We start from the raw sequence: 27,658 nt of genomic DNA on the forward strand, positions 1-27,658 counted from the left end.
CTATAAAAGTACCTCAGAGGCCAATTTATTCAACAGTATGGAATACAACATATTATCACAATAACTACGACTAACTTATGTCTAATCACTGCCGCTGCCGCTCCCGCTCCCACTCTCTTCGCCGGAGCCCGAAGACGCTTCTGATGACGATTTCTTCGACTTCTTAGATTCTTTGCTCTGAGAAAAAAAAAGTTTTGTTATAAGTAAGTAAACCAACTGATAGAAAAAATAATTTAAACCATGATAATATTATGATTTTCTACTAAAGTGGGGTTAAAAATGTTTCTAGGCACGACGAACTTTCTTTACTTATTAAAATTGTTCATATTTTGTCATAGAATTTTAATTTAACTAATCACACAAACCTTGGTCAAAAAACCTCAAAACCAGGTATTATAGAAAGCAAATAATCCTTAATAATCATTGTAGATTTCTAACTTCAATTATTATCAAATGCAAGTTATCTGAAAGTCCAACGTACCTCTTTGCTATCCTTCTTCGTGTCCTTCTTGGTTTCCTTCTTTTTCCCGCTGTCAGAGTCGGAGGAGCTGTCATCATCATCGATGTACTCTTTGCTCTTGAAGTTGCCAGAACCGGAACCGGCGGAGGTGTTCTTAGCTTTCTTGCTGGCAGCGGCTCCTTTCTTTCTCTCCGCTGCCTTCTTTTCCTGTAAAAAATATAGGGAACAAATATAATGACCACCAAAAAATGCACTGATACCTTAAACTTCTTTACCAAAAAAAGATATTTACCACCTAAAAAGAAAGTCTAAAATTGCAATACTACCAGCTATTTTAGTCACGGCTACACTTCAAATTGTAATCGAACGCCAAATATAGTAAATGATCACCAAATATAGTAAATGATCACCAAGTATAGTATATGATCACCAAATATAGTAAATGATCACCAAAGCGAGCAAATCAATGCGATATTTCTGTCCAAATAAATCACTACGAGTGACAAAAAATGTAAGCATATCAACAAAAAAAGTATAATAACTCCATATTATTGTTATATTTAACAGTTTGGACCTGAAGAGATAACAGACGGACACCTACCCTACCCTACCTATTCAGAGTCCCGTTATCATTATTATAATTTTTTTTTTTTTTTTTTTTTTTTTTTTATCTATGGACGCTTCACACCACGTCAGTCTGGCCCTGTGGTAAGTACCTGAAGGACTTGTGTTACAGGTACCAGACAACGGAAATATATTTAATACTTTTATACTATACATATTGTTACGGTACATGGTATACGGACACGTGGTGCGCAAGTACATACTCGAACCTTCTAGGAAGGTCCAATGTTTGTTTACGTGTTTACCCTTTATTTGTTAGCGTGTTTGAATTTAGACCTTATGACTGAGTCGATAAGGTCTAAATTAAATTCAACTTACTGCACTTATCGCAAGGACGGCAGTTTTATTGTGGTACATGCCCGAGCCGCCTAGAAATTTCCCACGGTTGTTTACTTGTTTACGTGAATCGGGAAATTTCTGGAATTCGTCTCGCCATATAAAAAGAGCCGCAGGCAGGCCCGGCAAGTCAGTTCAATCTGAGCGATCTTCAAGGCGATTTCGGAGTGAACACAAGTGATCAATAGTGAGTGAACCAGTGAAACCTGCGACTTGGCTACGACCTAGGACAGTGATAGTGCTTAGTGATTGGACCTAGTGCTAAGTGTTGTGACCTAGTGTTTAGTGCAGTGTTAATAAAGTCTTCAAGAGAGTCACCAGGTCTTTCTCTCCAAATCCTCGAACCCTAGCACGTAACAACTGGTGTCAGAAGTGCGATTTGGAGATGCCATTGACTCCGAGAGAGGACTTCAAGGGGAGTGTCAGGACAAGGGCGCAGCGAGCTGCTGCCATTGACTCCGAGAGGGGAGTTGCGGAGGCCACACCCACTGGGGACCAAGCTCCGCCCACTGAGGGACAGGTCCCACTCACTGGCCCCGCCCACCTGGCTCCGCCCACTGACCACGCCCACCAGGCTCCGCCCACTTTGGGCGAAACCACACCCACTGGCTCCGCCCACCGGGACACGCCCACTGGCCACGCCCCTCAGGCTCCGCCCACTTTGGGCGTGGCCACGCCCACTGGCTCCGCCCACCAGGCCCCGCCCACTCAGGCCACGCCCACTGGCGCCGCCCACTGGGCCCCGCCTGCTCAGGCCCCGTCGACTAGTTCCATCTATCCTGCTACGCCCGTAGTTTCTACAGCCCCTCAAATGGCTCTTCAATTGGAAAGCATAATTGAATTAATTCAGGCTTTGCAGGAGTCTCAAAAAGCTGAAAGTCAGGCGTTGAAAGATTCTCAAAAGGCAATGATGGAGGCACAAGACCGCAAGCTTGGCGCTTTGATGGAGTCACAAGAATGCAAGCTCGGCGCTTTGCAAGAATTTCAGAAGGCTGAAATCAGAGCGATTCGAGAATCACAAGAGCAGCAAAAATACCTCCAAGAAAAAGCACTTGGAGCTATAAAGGATGTTAGTGACACGGTGACTAAGCTTCGTAAAGATGTCGACGTAATGGACGAACGCGTTACCGGGTTAGGAGTGGATGTGGAAAATGTAAAAACCGGCCTCACTGAACTTCAGAAGAAAGTAGTGCGCCTGGAAACCACAGGAGTCGCGGCGTCTAGTGGAGCTTCCGTAGTGGTACAAGGACCAAGAGTTAAAGTGCCACCATACGACGGTACTACTTCTTGGAACGCTTATCGTCAGCAATTCCAGACGGTTGCTTCTGCCAACGGATGGACTGACGAACAATGCCTGACCGCTCTCACTGTCGCGCTCAGAGGGCAAGCCTTGTCAGTCCTGGAAGCACATACAGGAAATGGGTTCAAAGACCTGATGGAGGCCCTTGAATCCAGATACGGGGAGCGACACCTGGAGCACGTGTTCCGTGCTCAACTTCGTGACAGAGTCCAACGCTCAGGAGAGGGACTGCAACAATGGGCGTTGGAAATTGAAAAACTGGTCAAGAAGGCACACCCAGGAGCCGATTCCAAGATGGTTGACTCGAACATTGTTCAAGCCTTTGTCGACGGAATCAGGGACCTGGAAGTCAGAGCTGCGGTGAGGCTACGTCACCACACCTCGCTTAAGGAAGCGTTGGCGCATGCTTTGGAGGTCGAGGCTGTTCGGCGTGACATACGGCAGACCTATAAGATCCGTGAGGTCTCTGAGGAAGTCAAGGAGGTTAAGGCTCCTATAAAGAAAAGTTTTGGAGCCATGTGCTACAAGTGCGGCGAGAGGGGCCATCTTCAGCTCAACTGCCCGCAGAAGGAGACCCAGATGGCAAGAATGAAAAGACTCGAGGAACGCATTGAACAAATAGAGGAGCTGAAGAAGCAAGGAGCTTCGTCCCCTACCCGGGAGCAGGGAAACGAATAAAAGCCAGGACTAAGGGGCGAGTACTGGCTGATGCGGAGGAAGCCCCAATAACGGTTGTCTCCCAAGCAAGCAGCGGGAATAGTCTGGTAATTCAGGGAACTATTAACGGGACAGATTGCAAAATGACTCTAGACACAGGAGCCTCTAGAACAATAGTGAACCCAAACTTGGTAAAAGCCGCAAGGAGGCACAAGAGGAGAATTAACTGTCGGCTTCTTACTGCCTCCGGTCAGCCAATACCCGTCCTGGGAGAAATGTCAGTTACGATTAATGTAGGGGGGTCCTCATACCCTCATGACGTTATCGTGGCTGAGATTATGGATGATTGCATCTTGGGTTTGGATTTCATGAAGAAGCACAACTGCAGAATTAATGTCGCCGACGGAGTGTTCAAGTGTGGCGAAGAAGAAATTTTCATCCTTGGAGGCGCTTGCGGGAAAGTTGAATGTGTAAAGAAAGTCGTAATACCTGGACGAGCGGAAGCTAGAGTGCTGGTGAAACTACCGCCAGCTGGAAAGAAGAAGTTAAATAGATGCGTGTTGATCGAAGACTTACCTACCAAGACATCAGCGCAAAAACTGATGACGGCAAGAACCCTTGTTAGTGGTAGCAGTAACGCTGTGGTCAGGGTTTTGAATCTTGGTGATCGCGAGATCTGCTTGAACAAAGGTGACGTCATTGGAAAGTGCGAGGAAGTTGTCTGGATGAGAAAGTGTAGTTCGATCACAGGCTCAGACTCAGCAAACACCAGCAACTATGGAATAGTGACTGAGCTACTCGATGACTGCAAGAGTAATCTGACTTATTCGCAAGGCATGAAAGCTAAGAAGTTTTTACAACGCCACGCGAATATCTTCTCCAGTCAGGAAGGCGACCTTGGAAGAACGTCGATGGTTCAGCACAGGATAGATACCGGAAGCGAGAACCCAATTCGTCAACGAGCAAGACGGATACCCATTGCAAAGGAAAAAGAAGTTGAAGGCCTTTTGGAGGACATGAGAAGGCATAAGATCATTGAACCGTCTGCAAGTCCGTGGTGCTCACCGGTTGTATTAGTGAAGAAGAAAGATGGCAGCACAAGATTTTGTGTGGACTACAGACGTCTCAATGATGTCACCAAGAAGGACAGTTATCCATTACCTCGAATTGACGACACTCTGGATACCTTGAGTGGCATGAAATGGTTCTCGACCCTGGACCTGAAATCTGGATACTGGCAGGTGGAAATTCATCCAAAAGACAAAGAGAAGACAGCTTTCTCCACCGGTAAAGGTTTATGGCAGTTTAACGTCATGCCCTTTGGATTGTGCAACGCACCTGCCACATTTGAGCGACTCATGGAGTGTGTACTGGCAGGCTTAGTTGGAGAGGCTTGCTTAGTCTACTTGGACGACGTCATCATTGTTGGCCGCGACTTCGAGGACCATTTGCGAAACTTAGAACGAGTTTTCGCCAAAATAGAGGGGGCCAAGTTAAAGTTGAATCCGAAAAAGTGTCGTTTATTCAGGAGTAAGGTGAACTATCTCGGCCATGTTATCTCCAGTGATGGAATTCAGACGGACCCGGAGAAACTAGAAGCAGTCCAAAATTGGCCAACCCCTAAGAACAAAACCGAAGTGCGGGCATTTCTCGGCCTATGCTCCTACTACAGGCGTTTTGTTAAGGGATTCTCAGAGATAGCCAAGCCATTACATCGGCTGACAGAAGATAAACGACAGTTTATTTGGGACGAGACTTCCGAAGATTCTTTTCAAGAACTAAAGAAACATCTGTGTGAAACACCAATCCTGGGGTATCCACAACCTGAAGGTCAGTTTATAGTCGACACGGACGCAAGCAACACGGCCATTGGAGGGGTGTTATCTCAAAAACAGGGTGAAAGAGAAGTTGTAATTGCATATTTCAGCAAATCTTTATCTAAGCCAGAGAGAAACTACTGTGTGACAAGAAGAGAACTCTTGGCTGTCGTAAAGACGCTACAACATTTTAGCAAGTATCTCATCGGCAGACAGTTTTTACTGCGAACTGATCACGCAGCCTTGAAGTGGCTACTACAATTCAAGAGCCCAGAAGGCCAAGTAGCTCGATGGATTGAACAACTCCAGGAGTATGACTTCAAGACGGAACACCGCAGCGGAAAGGCACATGGGAATGCCGACGCACTTTCGCGAAGGCCGTGTTCAGAAGACTGCAAACATTGTGTTAAGCAGGAATCTAATGAAGTAACGTTAAAGTTAACGAAAACAAGTCCTTTGGGTCCATGGGAGAATGATGGTATGAGAGAGGCTCAAGAAAGAGATGACGACCTTCGACACATCATCACATGGAAGAAACGGGATGACGTAAAGCCAATCTGGAGTGAGGTTGCACCCACTGGCGCTGTCACTAAGGCGTACTGGGCGCAATGGGACAGTCTGATTCTTCAAAACGGAATACTTTACCGGAAATGGGAGAAGACTAACGGTAGAGAGTTCCATCTTCAGATAGTGGTCCCAAGAACGAGAGTACCGGATGTTCTCCGTGAAATGCATAATGGCGTATCAGGAGGTCATCTAGGAGTAAAGAGGACGTTAACAAAAGTGCGAGAACGATTCTACTGGTTGCATTGTCGAGACGATGTACAGGATTGGTGCCGCAAATGCACTACTTGCGCTGCAGTGAAGGGACCACAGACAAGGAGCCGTGGGAGCCTGCGCTTGTATAACGTTGGCGCACCGTGGGAACGAATCGCAGTTGACGTAGCTGGGCCATTTCCTGTAACGGAATCAGGAAACAAGTATTTTATGGTTGTCATGGATTACTTCACCAAATGGCCCGAAGTGTTCGCCATACCAAACCAGGAAGCTACAACAGTTGCTTCTAAGCTAGTCGAAGAAGTAATATCTCGCTTTGGTGTGCCTCTAGAAATCCATTCCGATCAGGGCAGGAATTTCGAATCGCAGGTCTTCCAGGAAGTGTGCAGAATTTTGGGAATGTATAAAACGAGGACCACCGCGTACCATCCACAGTCTGATGGAATGGTTGAGAGATTTAACCAGACCCTTGAGAGGCATTTGGCGAAATTGGTAGATGACAAACAAAAGGACTGGGACAAGTATATACCACTCTTCCTTCTGTCGTACCGTACCGCCGAGCATGAGAGCATAAAAGCTACCCCGGCGTATGTCAATTACGGTAGAGAACTACGAGTACCAGTAGACCTTTTGACAGGAGGATCACCGGAAGAACCAAAGGCCGTACCAGATTATGTCTGCGATTTAAGGGAAAAGATGCGTTATATACACGCCATGGTTCGGGAAAATGGGTTACAGTCAAGTGAGAACATGAAGACCAGATACGACCGGAAATCGAATACAAGCGGCTTCGAAGAAGGGTCACTGGTGTGGCTGCATAACCCAACTCGCCGAAAAGGCAAATCTCCAAAGTTACAGACCAAGTGGGACGGCCCATACAAAGTGGTTACCCGATTGAATGACGTGACTTACAGGATTCAAAAGCAACCAAGAGGGACATTCAAAGTGGTACACATAGACCGTCTGGCGCGTTACCATGGCAGTAACAATGATGCTCGGGACGAGCATCTCTAAGAGGGGAGTAGTGTTACGGTACATGGTATACGGACACGTGGTGCGCAAGTACATACTCGAACCTTCTAGGAAGGTCCAATGTTTGTTTACGTGTTTACCCTTTATTTGTTAGCGTGTTTGAATTTAGACCTTATGACTGAGTCGATAAGGTCTAAATTAAATTCAACTTACTGCACTTATCGCAAGGACGGCAGTTTTATTGTGGTACATGCCCGAGCCGCCTAGAAATTTCCCACGGTTGTTTACTTGTTTACGTGAATCGGGAAATTTCTGGAATTCGTCTCGCCATATAAAAAGAGCCGCAGGCAGGCCCGGCAAGTCAGTTCAATCTGAGCGATCTTCAAGGCGATTTCGGAGTGAACACAAGTGATCAATAGTGAGTGAACCAGTGAAACCTGCGACTTGGCTACGACCTAGGACAGTGATAGTGCTTAGTGATTGGACCTAGTGCTAAGTGTTGTGACCTAGTGTTTAGTGCAGTGTTAATAAAGTCTTCAAGAGAGTCACCAGGTCTTTCTCTCCAAATCCTCGAACCCTAGCACGTAACAATATATTTAAGATTTTTATTATATGATACACATATTTAATACACATCCATGACCCAGGAACTTTGAAAACTTTTTGTTCCGTCGGCGGGACTCGAACCCGCGACCCCCGGCTTGAGCTACCAACGCGCTCACCACTGAGCCACAGAGGTCGTCGAATAATATTATTATTATTTATTTACGATAGTCAAATAAAGAGATGTAATTCTTTTGTTTCTCATTAAAATGTTAGTATGATGTTGGTGATCATTTACTGATTTTGGTCATCGTTTACAACTTTTGGTTTAACAATGATTTATTTGGAGTCATTTTGCATTTAATAGGATAGCAAGATGTTAAATCTTTGGTGATCATTTTTCATTAAAATGCTAGTATAATGTCGGTGATAATTTACTAATTTTGGTGATCATTTACTATTTTTGGTTTTACAATGATTTATTCGGAGTAATTTTAGATAAATAGGATAGAGAAATGTTAAATCTTTAAAATGGTGGTCTGTATTTTGGTGATCGTTTACTATTTTTGTCTGTGAAATGTTACTATTTCTGGTGATCAGTTAATTATAAGCCAAAAATATATAATAAAAACAATGCTTTCATTACTTACGCGAGTAGATAAGGCGTGTTATAAGTTTTTATTACACCGAATGTATCATACGTAACTCATGATATCAGTCCCCACAAACATGTAAATTGAGCCTTAAATTGATTGGTATGAAAGTATGTGCATATCTAGATTCTACAATAACACCTTCTATACCTTATTCAGAGTAATTTGGAAAAAAAAACAGAAAAAATGTGTTTATTCTAAATTCAAATTTTGAATTACCTTATCAGCTTGTTTCTTCTTCTGTTTGAATTCGTCCGCCGCGCCGCTGTCTTTGTATTTCTTCATCGCTTGGTTATATTCCTCTTTCGCCTTGCTTGCCTTTTCTTCCCATTCCTGTAAAAAATTTAAATTGTTTTAATATCCTCTGTATATTAACGACACAAAGACTTTAGACATCTATATTTTTAGAAGAATGAAGAAGAAAAAGACGAACCGATTTTTTAAAATAACAACTTGTTTTATAAACAAGTTGTAAAACAGATAGCTACGACTATCCACTGCCCTATTAATGACAATGATATAATGAGCTGCACTAGAATCATGAAGCAGAATAAAGAAAGCCCTCGACCCCGCACTGTTTTGGTAAAATTCTGTAACGCAAGGATACGTGACAGCTTCTTAGCCTCGACTATAACTTTTAACAAAAAAGCAGTAACGAATGAAGACAAACTAAATACTAGCCACATTGGCGTGAACGGTCCTAAGAAGCCAATATATGTTTGCGAGCACCTATCACCATTAGTAAAGAAGTTGCACGCAGAAGCGCGAGCAAAAGCAAAATTACATAACTATCGCTTTGTCTGGGTGAAGAATGGTCGGGTTTTTATGCGTAAGAACGATAAGAGTGAATATGTTTATGTGAAAAACGCAGAAGTTCTCCACAGTATCAAATAGATTAAATTTATAGATTGTAATTTGTATCTTACCATGTTTGTAATTCTGCGCAAGCATCGGTATTTTTAATTACTATAATTCACTTCACTAAGCTGTTACTTTCAAAATGTCCGAGGCCTTAATACATGTATGTCCCTAGTAAAACAAGAAATCTTAAATAATAATTATGACATAATTGTGTTGATCGAGACATGGCTTAAAAGTAGCGTATTTGATTCCGAAATTTTCGATGACAGATACACAATTTTTCGACGCGACAGGGAAACATCCAAACTTTCATGTAATAAGACTAGAGGTGGTGGAGTTCTCATAGCAGTTTCAAAAAAACTTAATGCTGTGTGCTGTTCCTCCTGGGAAAGCGATTGTGAGGATCTTTGGGTCTCCGTAGACTTGACGTCAGGAACTAAACCGCTTACACTACACTTATGTGCAGTCTATCTTCCCCCTCCTTTAACTCGCGACATATTATCTACTTTCATCGAAAAAGTAAATAATGTTCTCACTCTTAATAGCAATAAAATTGACAACTTAGTACTAATACAAGGCGACTTTAACATAACAGATATAAATGAACCTTACTATGTCATGCACACTACACCGTATTCCCAACGTAACTGCAACCCTCTTAAAAACATTATGTATGATTTCCTAGACCTTAATTCTCTAAACCAATGCAACAATATCCTTAATTATAATAAACGTTTGCTCGATCTTGTAATAAGTAACGTGCCTACAGTACAGGTTTCTGAATCGCATTATCCTATACGAACCGTGGATGCACATCATCCCGCTCTAGATATTATAATTGAAGCTGAATCGCATACATCTCAACTTAAACAATCCCCAGATTCCTACAAATTCAATTTTCATAGAGCAGATTATAGTAAAATATTACCTTCACTTCAGGCGATTAACTGGGCAGACAAATTTAACGGACTTAATAATGATGTAAACAAAATGACTGATTACCTTTATAAAACCCTAGATGATATTATTGAAATCCATGTTCCCAAATCAAAGTGTAACTCTCATTCTAAATATCCTATATGGTTTACAAAATCCCTAATTAAACTAATCAAGAAAAAACATAACTGTCACAAAAGAATAAAAAAGTTTAATAATCCACTTGATAAAATTGAATTTAATTTTTTGCGAAAGGACTGCAGTAAAATGATTAAGCAGTGTTACAGAGATTACATTTCCACTATTGAGGACTCTATTTGTAGTACTCCCAAATTATTTTGGACACATATAAAGAATATCAGGAGAAAAACCAGCTCTTACCCATCATCTATGGAACTAGGGGATATGCAGGCAAATAACGGATATGATATATGCAACCTTTTCGCTAAAAATTTCTCCTCGGTGTTTGAAATTGATGGTGATATTCAGTCCCATTATAAAGCAATGGAACCTAAAACCTATATGAACACTTTTTTTATTTCTGAACGTGATGTATTTAAGAAACTGGCTAAGCTTGACTGTAAGAAGGGACCAGGACCGGATAAAATTCCCCCAATTTTCCTGCACAGATGTGCTGCCGCGTTATCCTGGCCTCTTCACTTTATATTTAACGCATCGCTTAGATCTGGCATTTTTCCTACTGCTTGGAAAAAAGCCCGTATAGTCCCCATACCAAAAGGAGACAATCCCACACTCATTACCAATTACAGACCTATATCAATCCTATCGACAATGTCAAAGGTTTTCGAATCATTGGTTCACGACAACTTCTCCGGACATATAAATCAGCTTCTCAACGCTAATCAACATGGTTTCTTGCCTGGTAGGTCATGCAATACCAACCTCATGTCTTACGCAACTTATTTAATGAATGCAATCGATAATGGATGTGAACTGGATGCCATATATACTGACTATTCGAAAGCTTTTGACAAAGTCAATCATAAAATCCTATTACAAAAATTAAGATCTTTTGGTATTGATGGTTCTCTTTTAAACTGGTGCTCTTCATACTTGAGTCAAAGACCATCCTATGTTGGCTTTGACGGTTATCAATCTGACCTCTTTGTAGCTCATTCTGGGGTTCCTCAAGGGTCAATTCTTGGACCACTCTTTTTCGACATTTTCATCGATGATATAAATTACATTGTTACAAACTCATATATATTTATGTATGCAGATGACCTTAAACTAATTAGGATAATTAGAACACAACTTGACATTAGAGAACTCCAGGATGATATCAACGCTCTAGTCACATGGTGTGATAATAATAAAATGTATCTGAATGCGAAAAAGTGTCATCATATTAAGTTTAGTAGAAAAAGAATAACTACGAACAGTACGTACACCATATCAAACACAACTTTATCTCAAGTACAAACTATAAGAGATCTTGGTGTAGTACTTGATACTAAGCTTAGCTTTATCCCACATATAGAGGAAACAGTTAGCTCAGCTTTGAAGTCTCTTGGCTTTGTGATCAGAAACTCCAGAGATTTCCATAAAGCCTCTACGGTTATCACTTTATACAATAGCTATGTAAGGAGTAAGCTCGAGTACTGTTCCACTGTGTGGAGTCCTTGTTACAGAGTTCACATGGACAGAATCGAAAGTGTCCAACGAAAAATTATCCGCCACCTATCCTATAGATTTAGTAACTCCTTGCGTGGTTGTTCGTATGAAAATAAATTACAACATTTCGGTATGGTCACACTAGAGTCTCGAAGGAACATCTTAGATATGACATTCTTGCACCGACTTATCAACAATAAAATAGATTGCATGCATCTACTGTCATCGATTAATTTTTTTCTTCCTGTGAGATCTTCTAGGAAACTAGTGCCCCTATTTCGACCTCATAAATTCAAAACCAACCTTGGCAAAAATAGCCCAATTACTAGGTTAACCTGTAAATATAATGAACTGTCATCGAGGATTTCGGATCTTGATGTTAACCATGATTGTATTCGTAATTTTAAAGAAAAAATCGTAAATTATTATAAATCAACTGGTGTGACTTGAGTTATTACAGTTTATTAGTTATTACGAATTAATTTATAAAGTATAATACATTATAAATTTTTTCTTTTATGATGATTATTATTACTAAATTAAATTGGGCAAAACAGTACTTATATTTAAATGTTTTTATCGTGGTTACTTTTATCATTGTAATTATTTTTATTTTTATTTGATAATGTACAAAAATTTAATGCAATTTTATTTTATTCGACTTTTAAATGTATTTGGCCCAGGTTAATGTAACTTGCTTTATTTTAGGTTAATTTTATCTTATTCTTATTATAATTATTAGTATTACATGTATTATTATTTTATATTTAATTTAATGTAATTTGGCATGACTGTATTTCAATGAATTTAGGTTATTTAAATTTGATTTGATTTAATTTAATATAGTTTAGCTTAATTTAGTTTAATATTATTTTCATTTTTTTTATTATCTTTATACTTAGCCGATTTTAATAGCAAGATGTAATAGACTCTAATTAAAAGTGCAATAACCGTGATTCAATATTTAATCCATGTTTATATTATATATGTATGATTGTAACTTTTGTTGGCTGTTCATAGCAAATAAATAAATAAAATAAAAAAAAAAATAAACCTTAGAGGATTTTTACAGTCACTTTGTTAGATTATTGATTTATGTATTAAGTTTTTTTTTTAGCTTTTCATAGTAGCGACGCCAAAAAAGTTTTCATATTGCGACATTCCTACGAGGATCAGCTTTTGACAGCCGTGTTCGTCGGCATAATTTTATTGCGCATGTCAACATCATGTCATGCCATGGCAACGCCAACAAATAAGTTGTCTACGACTTGACCAGGTAACCTACGGAAGCCCGGTTGACTTGTGAGAAAGCGGCGATAACTGGTAAAAAATTCACAAGTTAATTTTTTACTTGTGACTTGTGCATTCGTGAACTGGAGATCAGGCGCGGTCCGTCACAGGTCACAGGGGACATGATCCCTCCCAAAATCTAAGGTCAAATTGAAAAATCTCAAAATCTTGCCAAATAATAACAGGAAATTTCTATCTATCCCCTAACCACCACTATGTCCGACCTAAGCTGTCAACCCAGAACCGTCCGAGGGCGCAGCGCAGATAAAAACAAAATATATTAGTGTAGTGACTAGCGACTGACCCCCAAAAATTTCAGGCTGCGACCGTGCCTGCTGGAGATAAGGACCAAATAACAGTTGACGGCTGTCGTAGTTGACAGGTAACTAAGTATATAAACCAAGAAGCTTATAACTTTGTTCGTAGAGTTGCCATGACATGGACATGAAATGTTTTGGATATGCGAAATAATAAAAGGTTCTTAAGAAAAATTACGATGAAGAAAACAACCCTTGTAGGCTTCAACCCCGTCCGCCATTTAAAAATGTCATGGCAACGCCACGAACAAAGTTGTTTACTTAGTTACCTGGCAATTATTGTCATTTTGTCCTTATCTCCAGTTCACGAGTGCACAAGTTAAAAATTAACTTGTGAAATTTTTACCAGTTATCGGTACACTTGTATTTGTACACATGTTAAAAATGGGTCTGTGTAGCGCACGGAGCTCAATTAGCTCCGTGGTGTAGCGCCACTTTCTCACAAGTTTAACCGTGAGCCAACCGGGCTTCTGTAGGTAACCAAATAAAAGCAACTTGTTGGTGGCGTTGCCATGGCATGACATGCGCAATAAAAGGTTTTGCGGCGCTGTCATTCAAATGTACACCAGTGCGGTGTTGGCCATTATTTGGACGACATTGACAGGCGTGTTCTGACTTGCGACGCGCGGTGTCCTTGTATCATTGTCGTTTACTTACCGACTTATCGGTCAAGTCTCGCCACAACTCGCCTCCCTTCTTGGCTACTTCTGTCACTTTGATGCCGGGGTTTTCGTCGAGTATGGACCGTCTATTCTCGTTCAGCCACAGCATAAAAGCAGTCGCCGGTCGTTTTGGCGCGTTGGCGTCTTTCTCGCGTTTCTTGGACTTTTCTTTGCGTTTGCGTGGCGTTTCCGACTGAAAAATACAAACTTTTTTGTAATCACAAACAGTTTACACAAAATTTCATAAATTAACGGTCCCCTAAACTAGGCGAGGCCTTTCAATGGGGGAGTTGAAAGAATAAAGATGTAAGTAAGTATTATGTCTAACAACAACCAATATTTCTGAAATATTCAGATTATAATATAGTACCTGGATGTTGACCGAGCTTTGCTCGGTATAGCAAACACTCATTGACTTCGTGTTACTTAATAACGCCATCTGCTGGTCGTTAAATCAATTAGTTGCTCGTAAAATAGTATTATTATTCGCCAATAGATGTCAGAAAGAGTCATATTTTTAAGTTTATCGATTAGGTATCGATAAAACACGAATAAAAAGACATTTTCTGAAAATGATTCCTAGCTAGATCGATTTATCGCCCCCGAAACCCCCTATATACTAAAGAGCTATGTCAGATTTTTAGGTAAAAGTTTTTAAAGCGTCTTAGGAACGCATAGCAACCAAAGAATAACATATATTCGTAAATGATTTTCAACGATTTTGTTACATTGATCTAAAGCCAGGATAAAAAGATAATATTTAAAAATAGCCAAAGTGATTTCCTTTTCCAAAAATGGCCATTTTCTGTCATCCGATGTTGCCTATAATTATTTTTTCCAATTTAAAATCAAAAAGTTTTCTATTTGTAATCACATTTATAGTGCTTATATAAATTATGATTAATGTAATTTATTCCAGTATTTGTATATTTATAAGTAGATTTCATATGAAATATTGAATAAGTATAAGTACTTACAATTGATTTTATGCACTGCTATTAATTGTAGTAAAGTACATATTACGAATGTGAAGCAATTTTGAAGGAAAATAAATTCAAGACTGCATCCAGATAAATTCAAATAATTTTACTTAAAAGGACTGGACTCAATAAATCCTCATAAGAAACCTTCCTAAAATCTTTTTTCGACATATTAAAGTACACTAAGAAGCCTTTGGTAGCCCTGGCACGACTAACTACTTTTCTTAATTGTTTATTGCAATAAGTGAAAACATGAATTAATTATTCTGTTAGATATAATTTCAAGCTATAAAAGCATGTGATACATTTTGATGACTGATGTCTCCATAATATCTTCCATATTTCTCCCTCTCACTATTCATAAAGTTCAAGTTATTAATAAAGTTATCACCAATCTAAGTGGGATCCACATCCCGTTGCTTAACTTGTGTTTTCATTAATTATTTTTGCCTAGCAATCGTAACCTTCATTTCTCCATCAGTTTCTTGAATATTTAATAATAAATACATTATTAAACATGGTACATGCATTAAATAATAAGCTACATAATTACATAACCTTCAAAACTTCTAAGTATGATAACTCAAAAACCTGGCCTTCTAAAATCACGTTTTTTTTTCTTAAGAATCAGTAATAAATGCTCTTTAAAACAAGGTATATTTTATTCATAGACGCTTACTTTATTTATGACCTAAATTCGTCTATGGGAAGCTGCCATAGCTCTTTCATGAAAATCGTTGGAGCCGATTCCGAGATTCCAATTATATATATAAAAATTTATATATACATACAAGAATTGCTCGTTTAAAGATATAAGATAAGATATTATTCATACTTTGTCTCAAATGGAAACTGTGCAGGGAAAAAAAACGAAATTCGCTTACCTATTAAGTTATACTTCTAAGTTGGTATATCTCTTACAAATTGAGCGACTTATTTTACTTACCACAGTAACCGCTTTCTTTGGCTTTTTCTCCTTTTTCTTCTCCTTTTTGCTAGAGGTCGAGCCGCCTGACGCATCTGAGTCTTCTGATGAAGACGGATTTGTGTCATATCTGTGAACATTTTTAAAAATAAAAATACACACTATATTATGCAACAATATTTTTAACCGACTATGAACAAGTCATAAAGGTAATGATTTTAATGTTCCATATTATAAAGATCATGTAAAAACTCTGTCCTGCGCGTGACATTTTGTTAGTCGTGTTGCCTGTCCGTCTATCGTCGTATCGAACTAGCAGAGAAGTTGATTCCTAGGCAGATGGCGGACCTACGTAATTTGGTCGCGTTATGTCAAATCCATCCGATAGATCACAGCTAACTTTGAATTGATATAACCCGACCAATTGATGCAGGACCGGCAACTGCCTAGGAATCAATTTCTTCGATGGTACTGCGTACACACTTGGGCACTATGAAATCAAACCGACTACTCCCACCGAAACCGGCTACCATCACCGCAACGTTACTTACTCCTCAGCAACGTCGCTCTCATTCGCCTTATCCGGGTTAAAGTCTTCGTCAGTACTCTCGTCGCTGTCGCTGTCGCCCGAGTCGCGTTCTTTCGCCTCCGCCTTGACACGCGCGAGGTACGCGTCAGGCTCCTTCTCAGTGTCGGAGTCGCCGAAGTCGTCGTCGTATAACGCCTTGTCCTGCACACCGTACGACTGGTTACGGCCAAGCGTTCACAGATAAAAAAATAATAAAAAAAAATTGAAAATAGAACAACAACACAAATAAAAAAACATAGGGTAAAACGACTAGTGATTGGATAGTACCAGTCATTGGACAAAAACACAATATTTATTAAGGTTGCTTTAAAAACTGCATATTTTTAAAGTAATAGAACGCTTGATTCTAAAGAAAAAAAGGTAGTTTTTTAAGCATCCTTAATAAATATAGTGTTTTTGTGCTCTGTCCAATGACTATAATAGTACTGTCCAATCACTTCTCATGTTCACCCTATATATTTTTTAAATTAAACGCCCTTTGCACAGTCCACGAACTGAAAGTACCGAGGTGACATGAACTAAAACGTTGGTGTATAAACAGCCTAATATGTTGTGAAGAATCGATATAGCAGTTAGGTATTGACTACTAGACCTATTAAATATTGTTACGGTTAGCAGGCCTGTCTCACTCGCGCCTTTAGGTATCGAACTGTAAGTACCCCTTTAAAGGGGCAGATCACAAGGGACTCACAAGCGAGCGGTGACGCGCGCGCAAGATTTTTTCGTCGCATATATCTACGTACTGATTTAACCGCTGTGACGGAATCATTATAAATCTGATAAATATGAACAATTGAAAAAAGTCAAAGAAATATTTCAATAAAGTAATTTAAGACTTTAAAATACAAAAAAAGATTAAAAATACACAAACATAGCAAATAAAAAATTCCTGACCAGCTCCTACACTATAATCGAATATAAAACTATTATAAAATATATGTTGGGTTACTAAAATTTGATTATTACTATAAAAAAGTTTGCTATTAGTAGCTATAGTAATTAAAAGAAGATTATTTTATTTTCTAAAAGGTGACAATCTTGATTTCGTCAGAAAGGGTACCTCTTATGCGATAGAGAGAGAGAGCGCACATGTAGGCAAATATAATTGTAGGCACCTAGCACTGCGCGGTCGGAATTTGAACTTTGTAGTATCGCAGCAAGAGTTGTTATTTTTTTAAACAGGTTTCACGAGTTGGACTTCTGTTGGTACTACTAATATATATTCTGTGCGGTTAGTGGCATTATGCAATGCATAGTCTGTGGCAAATAATATGCTCTCGTGAATTTTCACTGCAAAGTTGCAATTTATCTACTTATATGAAATAGTCTACACATTCTCTTTTTGAGTGTTTCCAGTGTTTTAAAGTGTTTACAGCAAACATAGTAAGAAACATACATATTATAGTCCAAGAGCCTGCACTTACGTTCTTGCCAGTATTCTTGACATGTAGTTTCTTTGAGGTAATGTAGTCAAAGAGCTTGTCATACTCTCCCTTCTCAATACTGCTGAATGTGTGAACGCTTCCTTGTTTGAGCTCGATTTCAAAATCGAAGGACCTGAAAGTTATTTACAATTTCATATTTTAACAAATATTCCGCCAGAAATCGCGCTACAATAAAACTACGCGATAGTCAATGATATAAAAAAAGGTTTTTTTTTTGTATATCAATGGCGATAGACGATAGTAAATGAAAATTGAAAGCCGATGAACAAGTCATGGATGAATAGAGATGTAAGTAATTTGAGTACAGGGAAAAAACATACAGGAATAGTTCTCTTCGAAAATGTATGGTTTGTGTTAAACAAAGTTTGGGATACATCAAGTAAATGCAGGTTATATTTACATATTCATTGTGAAATTCACTCACTTGGTAGACGAAGCGCCTCCTCTCGCGAAGTTGACAGACGCGATCTCCTCGAAGCGTATATGTACGGGCGGCTTGTGGACGTATATGAAACCTTTCTCCAACGGATACAGATAGCCCGCCGCCGCTTTGTATGAACAAGCTATAGCAGGGGTCTTGTGATGACTGAAATTAGGTAATTACTATGTATTAATCCATCCTTCCATACTAATATCCATACTATTACTATAGTTGTGAGAATCTGCCTGTCCGTCTGTATGTCTGTCTGTTACCACTCCACGTCCAAACCGCTGAACAAATTTTGCTAAAATTTGTTATGGATATATTTTGAGTCTTGAGAAAGGACATGGGATACTTTCCATCCCGGGAAAATGAACGATTCCCACGCGATAAACGAAATTTGGCGTAACGGAGTTGCGAGCGGCCTCTATTATAGTTTGTGCGTTTTAAGATGATATGGGTGACACATCATAATTGACAATAGTAATAATAATAATAATAATACTCCCCACACCGGTTTCGGTGACGGTGGCCGGTTTCATTGAAACCGGGCCAGGTACGCAGGAGTAATTTTATAGTGCCCAAGTGTGTGCGCAGTACACAAGAGCACTCTCTATTCCTTTTACTCTCATAACCCAGTGGGACGGAAGACCGACACGACTGGCGAGAGATCAGGCGCAGGACCGACTTTTTACATGCCCATCCGACGCATGGATCATCTTACTTGTCAGACAATCAGGTGATCAGCCTGCATTGTCCTAACCAAACTTGGAAATAATATGTTTCCAACGCGGGATTCGAACCCACGACCTCCGGAGTCGAGAGCGACGCTCTAACCACTAGACCACGGAGGCGTTAAATGACAATAGTAGGGAAGTTACCTAAGAAAATTAATCGATAATTTAAAAATATCGAATCACTTCGTAAAGGAATTGCAATCGAAATTATCGATTTCGTACTGACGTTTCAGAGTGGCGCCGGCGATTTAAAATGGCCGCCCTTTTTATCGATTTGATTTCGATTCATCAGTGTCAATCTCATTGACTTTTATAAGGTCAATCTCTATTGGCATAAGTTCCATTTCATGCATCTAACATTTTTCAAATATTTTCGTAACAATAATTTTCACAGTTAAAATTTATAATTTTATATTAATAAGTTAGCATTTAGCAACTTTTCATTTTTATTCATTTACAATAATAGGAAACATTTGTTTTTGTAGATGGAATAAAATTTATTACATTTTGATTCTTTTTTGTTTTCTTGTAAAAAAAACCCGTAGCAAGGAATATGAGAAGTCTCACCCATATCATCTTAAAACGCACAAACTATAACTTATAATTGAGGGCGATTTTATCACCCTAGCAAGATGCGAGCGATTGGAATGCGGGCGATAAGACATCTAAATATGTAAGTCATAACTTCATAAGTCAGTCAAATACAGGACTTATATTTTATTTTTAAACCTTTGAATCTGGTATTCCAAGAATGACGTAAGATGCTTATGTAATATATGTAACACAAGTATTGTCTTAGAATGCGTAAAACTAAAATATAACTATTTTAGTTTTACGCATTCTAAGACAATACTTGTATTACATAACACTGAAACATATTGAAGTAAATTGTATCTTATATTTTATCACAATCCTGTATCTTACTAATGAAGATATTAACACAGCTATTCAAGGTTTGCTGCCTTAATCTATAATGCAATTTTTTCTATATTCCACACTAGGGTTGCCAGGCGTCCGGATAAAGCCGGACACAGTCAGGCATTTTGATTGCGTGTCCGGCCAAAATTAAGAGGAGTCTGGCTATTGTAGAGCTTTGAATCAATAACTTTATATGAAAATCCTACTAATTTTAGATGGTTTTACAATTAATAAAATGTAAAATTGTTTTAATAAAACAGAAAATTACGAACGTATTGCTACACTAAGATTTCAAATTCTAAGTACTTGATAGCAGGACTTTTTTATATAAATGTCCGGCCAAGCGGGCTATTTTGACCGGGTTTTCAGTTTAGCGACCTGGCAACCCCATTCCACAGACAGGTACAGCTTGTATACCACACAAAGACAGGTACATTTAGCTGATCGCATCACCGTATGCATCGAATGCACCGCATAGTGCGGCGCGTACATTGGTGCCAGGTTTCACATCATTTCATACAACGAATTCAAAAATGCGGCGCGTTCGTGCTGATAAATGTGCTATCTATGCAACATTTTAAATGAACATACCCCAAGAAATCTCCTGGTCCAGTGACTCTTCTGTTTATGATGACCTTCATGATTTTAGCAAGCACCTCATATGTGGGTCCTGACAATTCTTTCGTTATTTTACCTTCATATTTCTCTTTCAGTTCCTCTCTGAAAATATAAACATTCATATAGTGATGAAATGCAACAAATAAATAGGAAGTGGAATTCATTGATATTGTTTATTTTCGAATTTCAAATAAGTTTTTAAATAATTTAAGAGATTCATGCAAGGACAACAATTATATCCATGAAGTAAGATGATCGCAATCAAAGAGTTAGAATAAAAAGACACACATACAGATATAAACAAAAGAATACAGAATTGGCTCCAATTTGTTGGATTACTTTACAATCTTTATATTTACATGCTATAAAAATTCCTAAGTAATACATACTCTGTGAATGGTAGTTCCAAGCTCGTCTCCTCTTCTATACCAAATAGCAGAACCAGGAAATGATATCTGGTCTGCCCCTGCTTGATCGGTGGATCCAGTGACACCACAAAGAACATCTGTCTCGTATCCTTGTGGGGAAGTAGAAAGAGACGCAATACTGTTGACATTGGAATTTTGTAATCGAATGTTTTACCGTGAAGCTGGAAGAACGTTTGGAACACTTTGATGTCGTAGCGACCACTGAAAACGAACAAAATAATGATTAAATGCAGACACAAATATGTAAATGAAATTTTTTGCCTGGGGACTGATTCACAAAGCGGAATTCTATGCATCGCCGCTAGCTAGCTAAAGTTTTCAAATCAATGTTGAACAAGAATTGCGAAATACTGCAATGAACATTTGGGGACCCAGTGAAAAATATGACTTTTGAAATATGAAATATTATAATTTTGAGATAAAAAGGTTATAGTCCTACTAATATTATACAGGCGAAAGTTTGTTTGGATGTATGGAATATGGATGTATGGATGTGTGGATGTATGGATGTTTGTTACTCTTTCACGCAAAAACTACTGAACGGATTTTAATGAAACTTTACAATAATATAGCTTATACATCAGAATAACACATAGGCTACAATTTTAACCGACTTTCAAAATGGGGGAGGTGTTATGTTCGTTTTCTTATGTTCAACGATTACTCCGCCGTTTGTTAACCGATTTTCAAAATTTTTCTTTTGGTATATAGAGTATCATCCCAAATTGGTATTATATTCACAAAAGTGGTGATCTGATGAAGGATCCATAAGTAATCGAGGGAACTCCTCAAAATTTATAGGGAAACATGTGGTGACTTCGGTTTCGTGATAAGTATTCTAAGCATATGCTACCAACAAGTAAGATTTTGCACCGAGGTATACCTGGTATACCGTGGTTCGGAAGGTGCTGAGAGAACTCCTGATTCTTTATAGATACAAGTTTGGGAGTTTCGGCGTTGTTTTAAGAACGGAAAGCATATGCTACTGTGCAAATTACATTCATCATCATCATCATCATCACTACCATATTATACCATGCATCGTCCCATGGTTATGACTTATGAGCCTATAATGACCCTGTTATTGGTACTTTTCATAGTCTTTTAGATCGAGACTCGGCAGGAAAATGTGGGAAAAACGGGGGAAATATTAGAAATTACGAACTACTGGAGCAATTTTTATGGCAATATTAAGCACAGATATAGAGTAGACCAAGTGAAGGGAGTAGGGACATAAGCTATTTTTTATGGGAAAATGTACGGTTTCTGTAAAATTCCTAATTTACGCGGGCTAAGCCGCGCGGGACATCTAGTTAATTATATGCAAAATAACTATTATTTTTCAGGAGGAATTTTAAAACAGCTTATTTCACTTTATTAATTTAAAAGGTTTCGCAATATGTATTGTTTAAGCTGCGCGTGCACTGGATCGGAATCGGAGTGTACGGATTTGTTGCTTTGTATACTCGGTTTGCGTCGGTGACACACGAGTACACCGGGTTACCATGTCGTCGACGGAAGAAGCTTTGTATTATTTAGGAATAATATCATATTACGTATAAAAACTAATAAGAAAAAACTAAATCGAAAAGTTTAAGTGTATACGTACGTACATATTTTTCACACAGATGAAAACCAATTTCGGTTTCGTTTGACAGCTCGAAATTGTTGCTCTATTCCGCTAGGTATATTAACTTTATGGTACCAAGGAGAATTTATAGTTTGGACAATGAATTTTCTACGTCTACATGTACAGGTACATCAGCGGCATTAATATTTTGTTTAATAACATAAAATAAATTGAGATTTTGTTGATTATAAAAGATTTAAAATTAAAAAACGTTTTCTTTGACTGAAAAATGTTAGCATAATTTTTAGCATTAATTACAGTAAATATTAACAGTAGTTTAGCAAATTTTGTATCAGTCATGTTGGCAACACTGCCTGACGGCTCGCGGCTCGCGACTCGCAGTGCTGCCAGACGTACGAGCAACGAGTAAAATTCCAAGACTGCGAACTTACGCTGCAATCTTTAAGTACGCGAACTTTAGGTGACACACAGGCGAGTAAGGTCGTCGAGCCATAACCCCGCGTACTTACTCGCGTGTCTGTCACCCCCTTAACGTGTTTGCGACGACGCGACGGCTATACATAAATTATTACTTATTCACGATGAATGACGATATTTTAATTACTTTAGTGGAAAAATATGAAGAACTTTACAATGTAAAACATCAACATTATGATAACCAACTGAGGAGAGACAATATTTGGGATGAAATTGATAAAATAATGAATTTCGTTTCCTCTTGTTTCTCTTTTCATCTTCTGATAAAATACAGCTAATTACAATATTGTCCTCGTCACTATTCTCCATAATGAAAATGCACGTTAACAGACTATGACGGACTAAAAATAACTAAATTGCCGATGCTGAACGCGAATGCAGTGGACGCACCCCATCGGCATTTCGTAAATGACGACGCTCCGATTCCGATCCAGTGGACGCGCAGCTTTAATATAATGCAACTTACCGAGGTGTGAGACATTGGAGTTCTCTGAAGATGGCAATAGCGTCTCCAGAGACAGATATGACGCTGGCCTTATTCATGACCTGCTGGTGGAAGGCCTCCACAGCATCCATGTCTCCGGCCAGCTCGTTAGTTGGTATGTGGAACCTCATCTCCATCAGTGACACTGGAGTATCATCATTCTAGAATGAAGTTATGTAATTATGGTACTATTTTTTAGGGTTCCGTGCCCAAAGGGTAAAAATGGGACTCTATTACTAAGACTTTATTGTCTGTCCGTCTGTGTATCTCCAGGCTGTATCTCAATAACCGTTATAGCTAGACTTTTGAAATTTTTACAGATTGTATATATCTGTTGCCGCTAATGCTGAAACAAATTTTACAACAAATGCTGAAAATAAAATACTCATACAACAAACATGAATATTTTGGCCTTTTTTGCTCGTTATCAATAATGTAAATGGTTAGGCACTTGAAATGTGTAATATAGTATGTGTACTTTAATAAAAATCCCATACAAAAAACACAATTTTTGGGTAAGTGTAATAAAAGTATATTTTTCAGAAAAATAAAAGCAGTTTAAAATGTAACTTCATGACTGAGGAAAATCACTAACAATAGGGATGATGACAAGATCAAAGATTAGCGAATTTTGTTAATAAAATAAAGAAATCATGGTGAAAAATAAGTGTTCCCAAAATTACAGCTCAATAGCATTTTTATTTTTTTTGTTAAGCGCCTTCAAAGTTAGATAATCAAGTCGATTTTTTTTTCAATTAAATTTCTTAATATTTGTATACCAATCGATAACTTATGCAATTAAAAGCAACTTTTGTTATGAAAACACTTTCATAAACGCAATATTTAATATACCTATCGAACAAAGTTCTCTCCCGATGCGTACAAACTACGAAAGAGTGACGTCAGTCTTTCGTAGCACTTTGTATGGAGCGTTTCGGGCAGGTCTATTTTATGAGATGTTTGAATTATAAATTAACTAAAAAAAAATAGAAACATCGCTGAAAGAATGACTCTGAAAGCTTAAAAATTCATCAAGATATGATCTTGGTGAATTTTCTATCAGAGTTATTCTTTTAGCGATGTTTCTATTTTTTAAGGGTCTTTCAATTACCAATAAGAAAAAAAAATAGTCATCATGCCTATTATCCTAAAGGGTAAAATTTAATTCTTATAAACAGCACAAATTTCCCCTGCATTAGGAACCAAACTGTTCCTAAAGTAGGTCCATCTATGCTAGGGAAAGTAAAGAACAACAATTGCAATTGAAGAGGTGAGTGGAAGAAACAGTTAAAAAAATGCCATATTTTTACATAAATAGAGGCGTTAGGGAAGGGAAAATGAATTGAAATAAAAAAAAAGGATTTTATGCATAGCCATTAACCAGAAGATGAAGTAGGTAAGTTACAAGATATGTTAAAATTATACGGGGAAAAATTAGTAAATGTCCTTTAATGTTATAAAATTTTAGTAATCTGGTTCTTCCACTCACATCTTTAAGTATGTAATATGAAAATACCTGATGGAATTCAAGTGTGACCTCATTCTTGCCAGTATTACACTGTGATACATAATGCAGGGGGATTTCAAAGGCTGTGTTGGAGCCGACATTGAAGCTCAGCACTGCACCGTTAAATTTAGCCGTACCCCAGTTCCAGCCCTTGAGAGAAAGTTCCTTCTCCAACATGTCTTTGTTGTAGTTATTTTTGAAGAATTTCGCCACTTTTTCTTGTTCCTGCAATAATTTAGTAAAAAAATCAAATCATGCATTCATTTTTTTAATTATTAATCAAAAGCAATGTGACTTTTAGAATATCAAATAAATCACAAACTTTTAACATTAAGTATATATTTAAATAGTAAAAGGAATTTTTTATACATAAAATACCTGTGTAGGTATTTTATAATTATAACAATATAGCCTACGAATAATAAAAACTAAGGAATCGTAACTCCCAAGTCCCATACTATTACCGTTTTAAATTTGGTTCCTTTTGATCTGTCATGTAACATCAGCCTAGTACCGCTCAAGGTCACCTAAATATTGCAAATGTATTGAAATGTGTAGCTAAGGTACACTTTTTTGACAAGTATTTTGGAGCATGTTTTTTGATGATTTATTTTTCCTTAGTTTTTATTATTCGTAGAATATAGCCTAACTAAGACTAATACTTAAAATTTAATCAGAATAAATTTTTGCAAATATTCTCTGAAAGTCTACATGATGCCTACCACCGGTTACAATTTAACGTTAAAATAAATAATTTTACGTTAACTTAATCTGCTAAGACCCAGTTTCATCAAGCAATGTTAAATAAATAATGGCTTGTTAAATCAGTTAATGGCCTGTTAGAGCTATCGAGCGTTCCACCATGCCCTAATGTCATGTTAAATCACCTAACATGGCGTTAAATTTAATTCATGCTATGGAGGTCCGTTAAATATTTAACAGGCTGTTATATGAGTCAAAATAACAACTTTCAAAGACAATAATATGCAATATCAATAAAAGAATTTGTTTTAACTTTTGAGTCTTTCCGCCATGTTTCCACTACGTCCTTATTATTAATTATTTTCATAGTTATGAATAATTATTTATTTTCACTTTGCCAAAAATTCAGCCTTCGGATTTTCCTTGACATTGCAAATATACTAACTTGTATCAAAATTACCAAACCGAAATATGTAAATAAAAGTTTGTATTATGATTCATGTTTTCAGCTTTGACAGATAATAATTATTAACCTGGTCAATTAAGAAGAACTATTATAGCGTAACAAATGTATGCGATCAGTGATATTTTAATTTGGTTATCTACTATTATACTACTATGGAAGAAAGTGACACATTGCAGCAAACATGTCGTATTAATCTTGTACATTGCAATTTCGTCGCCTTATAACAAGAATGAACGAATTGATAGTTGTTCACTCGTTGTTCACTTAACATTGCATTTACTAATCCGCTGTTAAATTTTTACTGTGGGACATAAGTATTTTAACAGTCTGTTTAATTTTCCAAGGTCCGTTAAGTAATGCCTTGTTAGGATTTAACAAACAGAGGTTGGTGAAATTGGGTCTAAGTACAGTTAAATGATGAGAACTTTTAGGGGTTGTGTTTGACCGTGATATTTTGCACATTTCCTACATTTTTCTGATAATAGTAATAATATCTATGGACGCTTCACACCACGTCAGTCTGGCCCCGTGGTAAGTACCTGAATGACTTGTGTTACAGGTACCAGACAACGGAAATATATTTAATACTTTTATACTATACATATATTTAAGATTTTTATTATATGATACACATATTTAATACAAATATATATTGCTATTGTTTGTTGACTTCATAATATGCATAATGTGGCTTCAAGCTCTATTCCAAAAGATTGTATCCTAATAGCATTTGAATCTAATAGGTTTGAATCCAATAAGGTTTTGATTTTGGTTGTACTTACCCCCTCTTTGAAACCTCCATATCTGTGTAGAGTGCCATTTTTGAGAAAAACTCTCAATCCCCAAGAACCAATGAACTTTTGAAAGTTAACCAGTTCAATATCATTTGCTGATATTTGTTCCACTTTGCCAGTTTTGCTATTTTTAAATACTATGTTTTGGTCGGTCATTTTTAATCTGCCTGGTACCTGGAATTTCAATAATATATATCTTTTGTTGCTTATGTTTTACGTAGTGTGTAGTTATAGTGTGAGAGGTGCTTCACAAAGTAGCAATTTGCTAAATAAAGAATGTTGTGAATATGGACTAAATTATTAACATCCAACAGTGTTAAACATTTTTTTGGCTTTATACCATACTTGGTATACAGGTTCAATATGGATTTTTATTGATTGCAAGCTCGTGAATTATCATATCTAAATAGAAACGATGGGTGAGGTCTAAAGCATGACGGCTCACTAAATATTCAAATAGCACTCTGAAGACTTACCATAGAGCCTTTGATTTCAGCTTTTACATCGTTATATTCTAGAAACTCCATTATAAATTACTTGATTCTTGAAAATTTTCAGAATATAGCGAACAAAATAATATATTTTAAACAAATGGAACAAAGCATTGAGCGATATTTAGCGGCTGTTTATATGTCAAACTAATGTCAATCGCAACGTGCCAGTCAATTTTCCTCCTCTTTTGGATACTAGTAAACACTGCATTTTCGCCTGCGCTTGTCAAGCAGCCTCTACAATT

The 27,658-nt window shown here is 37.8% G+C and overlaps 1 protein-coding gene across 1 annotated transcript; it reads right to left on the reverse strand.

Annotated features, from left to right (window-relative positions):
• Positions 1 to 80: 80 nt before the first annotated feature.
• Positions 81 to 27,548, reverse strand: LOC121733155 (FACT complex subunit Ssrp1). Its single transcript, XM_042123323.1, has 14 exons — positions 27,399 to 27,548; positions 26,911 to 27,096; positions 24,970 to 25,185; positions 23,436 to 23,614; positions 20,863 to 21,102; positions 20,447 to 20,575; positions 18,204 to 18,365; positions 17,759 to 17,891; positions 16,297 to 16,475; positions 15,767 to 15,875; positions 13,836 to 14,033; positions 8,359 to 8,472; positions 482 to 667; positions 81 to 177 (listed from the first exon to the last, which is right to left on the reverse strand). The coding sequence occupies exons 1-14, from the start codon at positions 27,447 to 27,449 to the stop codon at positions 82 to 84; spliced, it is 2,178 nt and encodes a 725-aa protein (XP_041979257.1). The 5' UTR covers positions 27,450 to 27,548; the 3' UTR covers position 81.
• Positions 27,549 to 27,658: the final 110 nt, after the last annotated feature.

The sequence above is a fragment of the Aricia agestis genome, chromosome 13 (genome assembly GCF_905147365.1).
Source record: "Aricia agestis chromosome 13, ilAriAges1.1, whole genome shotgun sequence".
NCBI classification, from domain to species: domain Eukaryota; kingdom Metazoa; phylum Arthropoda; class Insecta; order Lepidoptera; family Lycaenidae; genus Aricia; species Aricia agestis.